This window comes from Apis florea, unplaced genomic scaffold (assembly GCF_048593485.1).
Source record: "Apis florea isolate Af1SG1 unplaced genomic scaffold, ASM4859348v1 contig_2293_pilon, whole genome shotgun sequence".
NCBI lineage: Eukaryota > Metazoa > Arthropoda > Insecta > Hymenoptera > Apidae > Apis > Apis florea.
This window is the reverse complement of record NW_028256554.1, coordinates 5,617,586-5,630,093: the sequence shown is the minus strand read 5'-3', so window position 1 is coordinate 5,630,093 and position 12,508 is coordinate 5,617,586. Positions and strand designations below refer to the sequence as shown.

The 12,508-nt window shown below is 25.7% G+C and overlaps 1 protein-coding gene, 1 long non-coding RNA gene and 4 other non-coding genes across 10 annotated transcripts in view; 1 reads left to right on the top strand and 5 right to left on the bottom strand.

The window, feature by feature from the left end:
• The window catches only part of LOC147658269 (uncharacterized), a 109,129-nt gene that overhangs the window by 53,214 nt on the left and 43,407 nt on the right, over positions 1 to 12,508 (bottom strand). The gene's annotated exons all lie outside the window — the stretch shown is intronic.
• The window catches only part of LOC100867445 (uncharacterized), a 95,771-nt gene that overhangs the window by 76,252 nt on the left and 7,011 nt on the right, over positions 1 to 12,508 (top strand). For both annotated transcript variants that reach the window (XM_086903940.1, XM_031917157.2), the window contains 5 exons: positions 492 to 1,420; positions 1,537 to 1,923; positions 3,256 to 3,436; positions 11,166 to 11,264; positions 12,211 to 12,431. In XM_086903940.1, the coding sequence (XP_086760066.1) occupies positions 492 to 1,420; positions 1,537 to 1,923; positions 3,256 to 3,436; positions 11,166 to 11,264; positions 12,211 to 12,431 (1,817 nt within the window). The remainder of the gene's footprint in view (positions 1 to 491; positions 1,421 to 1,536; positions 1,924 to 3,255; positions 3,437 to 11,165; positions 11,265 to 12,210; positions 12,432 to 12,508) is intronic.
• Positions 3,744 to 3,815, bottom strand: TRNAE-CUC (transfer RNA glutamic acid (anticodon CUC)). Its single transcript has one exon. It is a non-coding gene; the product is annotated as a tRNA-Glu (tRNA).
• Positions 4,253 to 4,324, bottom strand: TRNAE-UUC (transfer RNA glutamic acid (anticodon UUC)). Its single transcript has one exon. It is a non-coding gene; the product is annotated as a tRNA-Glu (tRNA).
• Positions 6,691 to 6,762, bottom strand: TRNAE-UUC (transfer RNA glutamic acid (anticodon UUC)). The gene has a single exon. It is a non-coding gene; the product is annotated as a tRNA-Glu (tRNA).
• On the bottom strand, positions 10,620 to 10,691 carry TRNAE-UUC (transfer RNA glutamic acid (anticodon UUC)). The gene has a single exon. It is a non-coding gene; the product is annotated as a tRNA-Glu (tRNA).

Genomic DNA, 12,508 nt, shown 5'->3' with positions numbered 1-12,508 from the left:
GATTTTATTGATAATACGAAATAGGAACTTGTAATAATAGCCCTTTTAAAACAAGCTTTAAATCTATTTGGAATTAATTTCTTAATATTTTCCATCTTATCGTAACGAATAATAGTGGCATGCTTTGAACGATCAAAGTATTTATATTCGTTGGAAAATAAAATATTAATTTTTGACTACAATAAAGTACTAAAAATTAATACGTTTTGATCTCTCCTATTTGATTTTCAATATTTTCAGATTTATAGTATCGACGCAAGAACACTTCATACTTATTGAACTGTTAAGCGAATTAAGTTCGATAGAACCGTTATCCGACTATCTATCTATCGAGAAACCTGTCCAAAATAACAAATATCTAAAATTTATCCCAATTGCATATAGACAAGAATTGATGAATACATTTTCAAAGCATAGAAATACAAAAAATTAATATACTTTATTATTCATTTCAACACCATAAATAAACACTCTTTGCTGTCCCATTTCAGGTAATCTCCGAGTACTGCCGCACCCGTTTACAGTCGAAGCCTTTCACTCACATCGTGATGGATATGTACCGCGAGGTGGTCAAGTCCTCCCAGTACACAGCTCGAAAACGCATGATCACATATCAACACCTGAATCCTCCTCTTCGAAATCAATCCGATCTCTCGGATCAGAATCGTCGTCAGACCAGCTATCCCCACCACCATCATCCCCAACAACCTCCCCAACAACCGGACTCCCTTCAATCGATCCACAATCAGGCCAACAAAAATCCTCATCACAATCACCACCACCATCACCACCACCACCATCATCATCTCCACCATCAAGATCAACAGTATCGATCGATGAATCATCAGTATAATCACCAATCGAACCAGCATCGTTCTCCAGCCCGATACCAGCCTCATCAGCATATCCAACAATTTCAAGAGGCGTCTCAACAAGCTGAAACACCCAAGATCCACCACTATCATCATCATCACCCGGCCAAGGGTGCGCTGTTCAAGCTTCAGTCGCGAAACTCTCACTCACACCCGAATCTGACGAGTCTGTGCGGCCAACAGTCGCAACAGAATCGTAGGCAGGAAGTGGAGGATCGGAGGACGCAGTTTCAGTCGCAGATGAACGTTCAGGCGAGTGGACGTTCGGTTGTTGGACCGGTGTTGCAGCATCAGCGAAGGCACCATCACTCGAGAACGTATTCACAGCCGATCTACACGAGGCTGCAGCACACGAGGAGCAGTGGAAATCTGCCATCGACGATCGTCGGTGAAAGTAATCCCGGAGGGAACGTTTACAGCGACCCCATTTACGCGCTACCCGTTAAACCTTTCCTCAGCTCCCAAGACGTCAGGGTGAATGGACTGTCCGTCAAGACACCTGTCGGCCATCGTAACGAGGATGTGTACACGACCACGGCTATTGCAAGGTATTTTTTTTTTTTTTTTTGAAAAGTGTTTTGATATTTAAATTTGAAAAGAGTCATCATGATTATTTTGAAAAAATTGTGTAAAATTCGAATTGCTACACATTTTTATCACACAGGCGACCGTCCATAGCCGGCTATTCTCATCCGGATATAGCGACGTCGTCGTCGGCAGAGCGGACACGAGAGGAGATTTACGGAAGATCTACGGCGCGAGAGAAGCCAGCGCTGCAGAGGCAACACTCGAATCCTCAGCTTCCTAGCAGGGATCAGGATGATTTCGAGCGGGTGCCGGAGCAAAGCGTAACAACGACCGATCACAGATGTCCGGCAGATAGAGGGAAAGAGGAACAACAGGGAGTGCAACAACAAAATCCAGTGTCTTCCATGAGAATGAGAAGTGTTCAAGGACCGCCAAAGCCGCCTCGAATAATCACCACGCTCAAGAAGTTACCATTCTCCGATGTGGAAAGCAACAAATCGGAGCCACCTGCGAAACCGCCTAGGTAAAAAAGTTTTTTAACGTTGTTATTCGCTGGAATATTTATTTATTAAGAAAAGTTTGATGAAGAAATTTAATTGAAAATATTGTGTATTTAATCAGACAAGTATAACTCGAACATTTAATATATTTCAAAGTGATATAATAGATATGGAATCAATTTATTATACATCAAAATTATATGTTATTAAATGATATTAAAACAAATTAAAATAATTATTCTTTTAATGTCTACGATCTAGAATCATTTTAAAATTATTTTAATGAACTATATTTTCTCTATTGTTTATATTCATTCTTTCCAGCAAAAGTATTAATTGTCATGAAAGATGTATTCATGAAATTCTCTTTTTCAGTACAGTTTCTAAATAAACCAACATTCATCTTTTATATTATATATCTCTATACCATCTATTCCTAAATTTTGTTCACGATAACACGGGTATTGAAAATCTATTGGAAAATACAAAGAGGATGTTAATGGATCAGGTTATATTGAAATCTATAATGTAATCTATTAACAATAACGTGTTACAAAATTTCGTCAATCTTGAAACAGGATGTTAAATTATATCAGCAATTTTTAAATTGTAATTAAACCGAGTTTTTAAATTGAATTTATTGTTTTAATTTTCATAAACTATGAAAATTTATGATTTTATTGATTTGAATGATATAGAAATTTATATTGAGATTAGAAAAATAAATGAAGGGAAAGTAATAATTCAAGTAAAGATTGGATAAAGAGAGAAAGAAAATGATTTTATCTTTGACTATAGTTTAAAATAAATTTGGAAATCACGGAATGAAAGCAAAAACTTGCATAGAAAAGTGCAAAATATAAAGATAAAAAGAAAGGGAAGAATATAGAAAAAAAGGATCGTTCTAGAATAGAGAAAATAAAAGAAATAAAAAGAGGTTTCGCTATGATCGTTCTTGTCAGAGAAATCTTGAGAATCCTTTGAAATTTACGGTTGTTAAACATGGATAGATTCGTTGACGTCAATCCGTTCGAGTATTATAATGTAACGAACAGATTTAACGAATTGTTTATCGTTTAACTTTAAAAAAAAAAATATTTTCCAATATCTTGAAATAATTATTAATTTAAAAATATCTATTAGATAATAAAAATTCTAAAGTGAAACTTTTTAGAATTTTTAAACATTGCAAAAATTAAAAGTTTTATTAATATAAATTTCTGTACATTATTTTAATGCAAATAGATATTCAATGCAATTTATATAAAAAGAAAAAAATTAAATATTTCATGTTACATATATGTTTATCAAAAGATAAATTCATAACACATGTTTTTTTCCAATAATGCTTTTAGAAATCTGATAAAGAATGGACCCAGAGCACGACGTGGTAAAGCCGTTCAAAGAGCACCATCCCGTTTATACAGAACAATAGGTGGACCTACAAGATCATTTAACAAAGCCCAATGTGTCGGTCCTGAATTCGTAGTACGTGCCAATCAGCCACCAAAGACATTATGTGTTGGCCAAGTTAAGGTAATGAAAATATTTTATTTCTTCTTCATATTAATATCTATTAATATTCAAATAAGCAAAATTTTACAGTGACATCGAGAAATAAAATAATAATCACAAAAATTAATTTGTTTAATAATAAAAAAAAGTACAAAAATAAGATAATCTAAACCAAAAAAATGGTGAAGAAAAAAATTTTCCATTGTAAAATATTACAATTATTAAAATTTGATATATTTTTGAATATTTTATTTATTTTAAAAATGCAATAATTACAAATGTATAGATTTATCATAAAAAAAGTGTAAATATTGTAAATTAAAAAAAATTCCGGTACCGGGAATCGAACCCGAGCCTCCTGGGTGAGAGCCAGGTATCCTAGCCACTAGACCATACCGGAGCTCACGCTTATCTTTTTATAAATAACTTAATAAGAAATAAAATATGTTAAAAATATAATTTTATAACTTTTATATTCGTATTTCGTACATTATTCTCATATATAGTATTAAAACATAATAAAAGTATTATAAAAAATAATTTAATCTTCATAATTTTATTATATTTTTTCTATTTTTCTTTTTTTTTTTTTAATACTTTCAACAATTATATTATATTCATTTAAAATTTACGTTTTATATAAATCACAGAAAAAAATAATTGTTTATTATTAAAAATTATATATAAAGTTAGTATACATATTATATACATATTGTATTTATGGTGTTTATTTTATAATATTTAAATATTAATCATTAAAAATAATAGTATTATATTACACTTACATTATCATAATATATGAATTAAAATAAAAAAAAAAAAAAAAAAACAAAAAATTTCCGGTACCGGGAATCGAACCCGAGCCTCCTGGGTGAAAGCCAGGTATCCTAGCCACTAGACCATACCGGATCTTGGAAGTCTTAGGGTTAAAATATATATTTTAAGAAAATATAACTTTGTTATATAACGAATATAAAAATAAATAAAAAATTAAGAATTCTTTTTTAATAAAATATATTATGATAGTAAAAATGATATATCTAAAAATAATTATGAAATAAAAAATAATGATTAATCAATAGTGAAATTGTTCACAAAGAGTTGATAAACTATTTCATATATACCATAATTTTTGGTTCTAGTCAATTAGAATAGTCAATTGAAATGGTTAATAGTCTCGGATAAAACTCATCTTAGTTTTCTTTAGACATATTTTATTATTTACAAAAAAATGCATATAAATGCAATAAAATCAATAAAAATTATAAATAGATATATTTAAATATATCTATAAATAAATTTCAAAACTTGAAGTTATTTAAAGAAATATATTGAAAAAATTTAAATATTTATAATTTAATTATAATTATTTCAAATGTTAGTATAAAATAAATCAAATAACAAATAATTTTTAAAAATATTAGAAACATAGCATCTTAAAATAATTTATTATTTAATAACAAATCATAAAAAAAAACTATGAAAACAAATATATTTAGATTTAAGATATAATGATATAAAAAATTATAGTGAAAGTAAATATAATCGTTAGAAGTCAATTTTCAATATATATATATATAGAAAAAAATTTAATTTTTTATTTTGAAATCAAATAAAAGGTATTTAAATATAAAATAACGATAAATATTAATATGATTTTTTAATATTAATTTATATCACAATAAATTTATAAAGTAAATAATAATAATTGAATAATTATTTAAATAAAAATTTATTTTGATAATATCCAATCGGATCTCTTAACCAGTATCAGTGGAAGTGGTATCAATTACCAATCAAATGTGATATAGTAACATGTTCATGTAGCTCCATCTTTAGCGAATCCACAAAATACTGTTGTAAATTGTGCGAACCGAATTAGTTGAAATCTTGGAAGGAATGAATCTTAAAGGAATAAATTTTCTTTATATAATTTTAAAATTTTCACTCATAACGAACTATCAGCATTTTTTTTTTTTTTAAATAAAAACTTAAAAATTAAGTTTCTAGAATTAAAAATTAATTTCTAATTCGTTATCTGTAATGAAAGTGTTATGGTGGGTATATAACGTGAGGAAAGATAATTATTTTACCAATAAATAAAGGTATCGTATAATTATGAGAGTTTTGAGGAATTATAAAATTGGATTAAAGGATCCAAAAAAAGGTAAGATAATAAAAATATAATGTATAATTTTTTTCCATTGCATGGAAACAATTGAACAAGAATTTATTATATAAAACATTTGAAAAATAATTATTTACATAGTATATTATTTTATATTTGGTTGTTATTATTTTCATATAATTATATGTTAGTTTATTTGAAAAAAAAAATATTTTTTCAACAGATTAATTAAATAAAATTACTTTGTTATTATATTTCAAAATATGAAAAAAAATTAAAAACAAAATAAGAATTATTTATTTGATCTTTTTATTTCTACAAGATAAACTAATTTTTTGTAACTTACAAATTTGTAAATAAAAATAATTAAAATAACTTATATTTTAATTAAAATTTTCAAAAATGTGAAATTGTATTTAACTAATTTTTTTAGCGAATAATGTAAATTACTAATCGTCTGCGATTGTTATTGCATTGATGCTTTTGTCCATGTTTAAATTGGACGACTTTAGTAGGTTTACTGTGTAAATATTGAATAACAGTTTCAATTTGTCCGTATTCTATTCTAAACCGTTAGCAATGTTTGGCATATAGAATGTTTTCTTTCTTGTAATTTAAATTTTTTGTTTTGAATCATATGGCTCTTAAGAATTAAAGTTTTATTTTATAATAAAATAAAATATCATTATTTAGAAAAATAATATATTAAAAATTTTCAATTGATTTTTTAAATTTATTTTTTTAATTTACATAAACTAAAGTTATTGTTTGAATTTAATACCATTATGATCTTTATTATTTTTTTCTTCAAAAATATTTTCTTTAAAATGAATTATATCTAGAAATTTTTTATTCATGTGTAAATTTTCTGTTTTCTTTATGATCTTCTTTATAATGTAACAATAATATCTAATTTTTCGTATTTGTTTACAGAACATTTAAAATTTAAGTTTTATTAAATACATTATCAATAATCAAATATTATGCTATTAATAATTTTATTTATAAATATAATATAAATATAATTATAAATTAATTTTTTTTTTACATATTTCATACAATAATTTAATATTTATAACAGTTAACAATTTATTATAAAACATTCTTCATTATAAATTTACAATTAAAAAAAAAATAAAAAATAAATTTCCGGTACCGGGAATCGAACCCGAGCCTCCTGGGTGAAAGCCAGGTATCCTAGCCACTAGACCATACCGGAGTTGAAGAAATCCTTCTCAAGATATTCTTATGAGTAGAATTGAAATTTAAAATAATCACAAAACAAATTTGCGATTTTGACGAATGTTCATATTCTTTTATATTGGCATTCACATTTGAAATAATTTTATTAATTTTAAAAATCTTTAAAATAATAATTATTTCATATGCCATCAAATATACCATCACAAAGAAATTCTTCTGTAACTTTGAAATTTAAAATTATATTCAAATTGATTTTTGCTATGTTATTGATGTCCCATTATTATCGCTGTTTTTTTAATAAAATTAAATAACTATACAAATATTTCAATATAATTATTTAATGATTAATAATTATTTTCGATTCCCTGGACTCCACTCATAAATATTTCAATTTTATTTTTTATAAATTTTTATTAACTTCTCGGTTATATTCTTCTAATCATATATAATAGAAATCATAAAATATATTTCCTCTGCAATTTTATTATATAATATTTAAAATTATAATAAAATATGCGACGCGATTTTTGTTTTGTCATTGATGTCCCATTGTTATCGCTTCATTTTTTTTAATAAAATTTTGCAATAATATTTTTTTTATTATTTATACACCATTTCATAATTGCAACATATAAGATTTTCTCGAGTATACTGTGTTATTCTATTATCAAGATTCAAATTCTTGAAAAATATTATTGTGATTAAATTTCTATAAATCTAACTATCCAATGTCATTTAAATTTTTTAGTGGCAAAATTTTGAATGCTTTATTTCATTCTCGAAGTTGTTCTCATTTCAGTCTCAAATTAATAAATCTTAGAAATATATAATATGGAATCATATTGATGCTACATTATTCTATACTTGAGATTTTTATGCTTGATAATTTTTTTCTTGATATTAAAATACTTAATCTTCTCTTTGTTTTTACGATCTAATTTTAAAATCAAAGTTTATCATTATTCATCTTATAGCCGACAAATTTTCAAATTCTAAAAAAACGGATCCGATAATTATGCTATGATATTTATCTAATTGATTTTACGTAGGAATTTTCAAATAACTTCACACTGAAAAATCCAATGGATCTACATGAGATCCATCAATTTTTACGATCTCCGCGAAAGTTTACAAATAATTGAATTTTGCATCGAAATCAATCATTGGACTCTTTATGAGATAAAAATTATAAAAATTCATTCCATTTTTTTATTTAACTCTGTATACTTAAATCATATCTACCAATTATAAATGACATTATAAAACTAATATTCAAACTGCTATTAAACAAAAATGAACTTTTTTATAATGATTTCTATTAATTTTTGTTCATATTTGGTCCATATTTATTATCTAAATAAATTGTCAAGTAATTCAAAGTCACTTATTTAATAACTAATAATTATTTTCGATTCCCTGGAGTCCATTCATAAATATTTCAATTTTATCCACTCATTTAGATATTTAGGTATTCCATTTATATTTATTAATTTCCCGATGTATTTGAATGTCTATAAATAACTATACAAATACTTCAATATAATTATTTAATGACTAATAATTATTTTCGATTCCCTGGACTCCACTCATAAATATTTCAATTTTATAAATTCTTTTATAAATTTTTATTAATTTCCCGATTGCATTTGGACTATTTTACCATAACTAATCATAAATCAATATTATTATCAGTATTATTTATTTAATTATTTTTGATTTCCCATAATCATAAGTAGTTCAATCTTTTGCAAATTTGCAATCTTTTAATTTGAACGTGTCTATAATTAGACAAGTCAAATCAATATAGTTATTGAATGATAATAATTTCAAATTCCCCGTAATCCATTCAGATATTTCAATTTCGTTTTTTATAAATTTCCATTACCTTCTCGGCTAATTCGAACATGTCTGTAATTAGACAAATTATTCAATACAATTCTTGAATGATTAATAATTATTTTAGATTCCAACTAGTCCACTCTTAGATATTTCAATTCTGTTTTTTATAAATTTCTATTACTTTCTCGATTAATGTGAACGTTTCTGTAATTAGACAAATTATTTAATATATTTATTGAATGATTAATAATTATTTTTAATTCTCTGTACTTCACTGATTAGATATTTTAATTTCGTTTTTTATAAATTTCCATTACTTTCCCAATTAATTTGAACTGTAATTAGACAAGTAAATTCAATATTGTTATTGAATAATCAATAATTATTTTAGATTTCAGTTAGAAATATTTCACTATCGTTTTTTTACAAATTTGCATTACTTTTCCGATTAATTTGACTGTGTAATTAGACAAGTAATCGATATAATTATTCTAATGACTAATGATTCCCTATAGTCCACTCATAAATATTTTAATTTTGTCTTTTATACATTTGCATTACTTTTCTAATTAATTTTTATGTGTAATTAGACAAGTAAATCAATATAGTTATTGAATGATCAATTATTTTAGATTCCATATAATCCAATCATAGATTTTTCACTACCGTTTTTTATAAATTTGCATTATCTTCTCGATTAATTTGAACTGTAATTAGACAAAAAAAATCAGTATAGTTATTGAATGATCAATAATTATTTTAGATTCCAGTTATAGATATTTCACTATCTTTTTTTTTGCAAATTTGCATTACCTTTCCAATTAAGTTAAAGATGTAATTAGACAATCAATATAATTATTCAATAACTAATGATTCCATGATTGCTGTAGTCCACTCATAAGTATTTCAATTCCATCTTTTATAAATTTACATTACCTTCCCGATTAATTTGAATATGTTTAGACAAGTAAATCAATACAATTATTCAATAATTGATAATTATTTTTGATTTCCCATTGTTTACTTGTGTATACAATTTTTTCTAATTGTATATTATCCATTTTTTATAAATATATATTAACTTCTCGGAGTATTTGGACCTATAACTTAATTAAACAAGTAATTGTTTATTTATAATTAATAATTATTTTCGATTCCGCGTAATCCATTTATATTTTCGTTATTTATATATTCCAATTTCATCATTTATAAATGTATATTAACTTCTCGGTGCATTTGAACGTATAAATTAATTAGATAAATAATTCATTCATTATTTATTAACGGCTAACATGTATTTTCGATTCCATTCTTATATTTAAATTCTATATTTTATACATTCCCGATGTATCAGGATTGTCTCGTTTTCTTTGTGAATTTTTTTCATCCTGTATAAAATCATTTATAAAATTTTTCGTGAGTTCGATCCAAATTTCGATCCAAATTCTTTTCTTTCAATTCCTGAAATCCATTTTATTATGCTATCATATTGTCTACGATTTATTATATTTCTAATAAATGTCAATCCATATCTGTCAATTCCGAATTTTAAAATTTTTGAAATTCTTGTTATGTAAATGTAAAAATGCAATTTATGAATTACATATTATTACAAATAGAAAACAATTATTCAACATCACTGACTTTAATAAACATTTTTTTTACTATTGAATATAAAATTTTTTTCTATTTTATAAATGAATTTGTGAGATATTCATTTTGCACAACACATATATATATTTGTAATTTGTTATTATGTTTTAAAACATAAATAGATTTACACTCCAAACAATATAATAACAAAGATATTAATTCAGACTTTTGTTTAATATTGAAACAAAAATTTCTATCTTTGAACATGGGAACGCTTTCCTTGTTCCTTAAAAAGTTAAATACTGATTATATATTCCGATGTACAAAATTAAGAATTTTTTTTTAAAAATGAAATTGTTCGATTAAATTTGGATATTAAAAAAATTAGAAATGTTTTGTTAAAAATTAACATAGAAAAAGAAAAAATAAAAGTAAAAAATATTCCGGTACCGGGAATCGAACCCGAGCCTCCTGGGTGAAAGCCAGGTATCCTAGCCACTAGACCATACCGGATCTTGATGAATCTTTTCATTAAGTTTCATCACGTGGTTTTCAGGGTCAATAAACGCTATATTAATATAAACATATATAATTAATAATCGTTCAATTGATATAAATAATTGTATAATTAATTACAATTATTTAATTTAATAAGGCGATTCATCAATTCATAAGTAAAATATTATTTGATAATAATATACAGATATAATATACGGAAAAAAAATGTTCTTGAAAATAATAAAACTAATTTGAATGGAACTTGAAATATAAAAATAAAATTATTTTTATTATCATTATTAATGTTAAAAAAAATTTTAAATGTTAAAAAAATAATACTAAAACATTATATATCTATTATATATTTAAATAATAATAATATATATTATATTATTAAATAAAGCTAATGCTTTTTTCTATGAAATTTTTAAATTTATGTTTAGTTTATATTTTATTAACACATATAATATAATATTTATTTGTCTACAGACTGGCAATTCCGGACGTATTGTCGTCATAATGCTAACAGGTCAACGAGTGGAAGTTACTTGTGATCCTCAAAAAGTGACTGCTGGTGATTTGTTTCAGGTAATTTTTAAAAAAAATTCTTTTTAAAATCTCACACAAAGAAAAACTATATTTATTTAGTGAAATTTCTTTTTAACTAATCACGATTTTTATTTATAAAAATGTAATAAAATCTGTAAATTGAATCATATCGTAGATCTGTATTCCGATGATGAAAAGTGATGGAAAGAGTTGAAGTTCAATGGAAAGTATGAACTGGCGAGAGTGTTCCTTGATGATAAGAGATTCAATTTGCTTCCTATTATTACTTTGAATCACATATACCGCGTCATTGTTATTTTTTACTAATTTTAATTGCAATTTATTTTCGACGCCGGGCATTCTCCGTTAAAAATATACTTATAAATAGAATTTGAATCATCGTTTTGTGAATCGTCGAGTACATGTCGAATATCACAGTACGAAGACCCGGGCGTGGGTGGTTATTCATGAGACCACAAATTCCGGCGTGAACTCATGAGAAACTCTGGCATTCTGCCAAGGTTAATCGTTATATATGACAAATCCACAAACCATGAGTTATGCAATACCGTGCCCATTAACGTGCCCATAAACTGAAACAAGCATCTTAACCGATACAAAAATCCGTCTCCCCATAGAAAGAACAATCGATCCGTATTCTCCAACAATAATCTTGAAAAATTCCTTTCTACAAAAATATAGACCAAATTTCTATTAAAGTTGAAATATAATCTTACACATTTTCAATCTATAATATAATAAATGTAATAAAATTTATCGTTTAATATTTTAAAAATTTAAAATATATCCCGTTTAGATAGATAATAAACACACACAATTCATTTCAGAATATTTCTTATAACAGATATGTACAATTAAATTATTCTGCATTCATTTAACCGTTGTTATTTAATCAAATCGTACATCTTTTATCTCGTGTAATTATTAATCATTAACGTAATGCATCGGTTGTAAACGGTTCCAGGCTATCATGCAAGCTGAAAGTCTCGACGAAAACTTTACTCTTGGACTGGCGGTGTTATTGGCTGGTGATTTCGCGATTTTACCTCCCGATACTAAATTGAACAAAGTTGCCCCCCCAGGATGGTTGAGCAGTGGCAAGAGCAAAGGACTTCTGGGTCTTCCGACCAGTTTTATGCTATATCTGAGGCTTAGATTCTTTTTACCTTCTCTACGTGGTGTAAGGTATATACCTAAGTTTATTCACAATTGAAAAGTTATTTATTACAAGGGAATTGAACACGTCTATTTCGATGAAACTT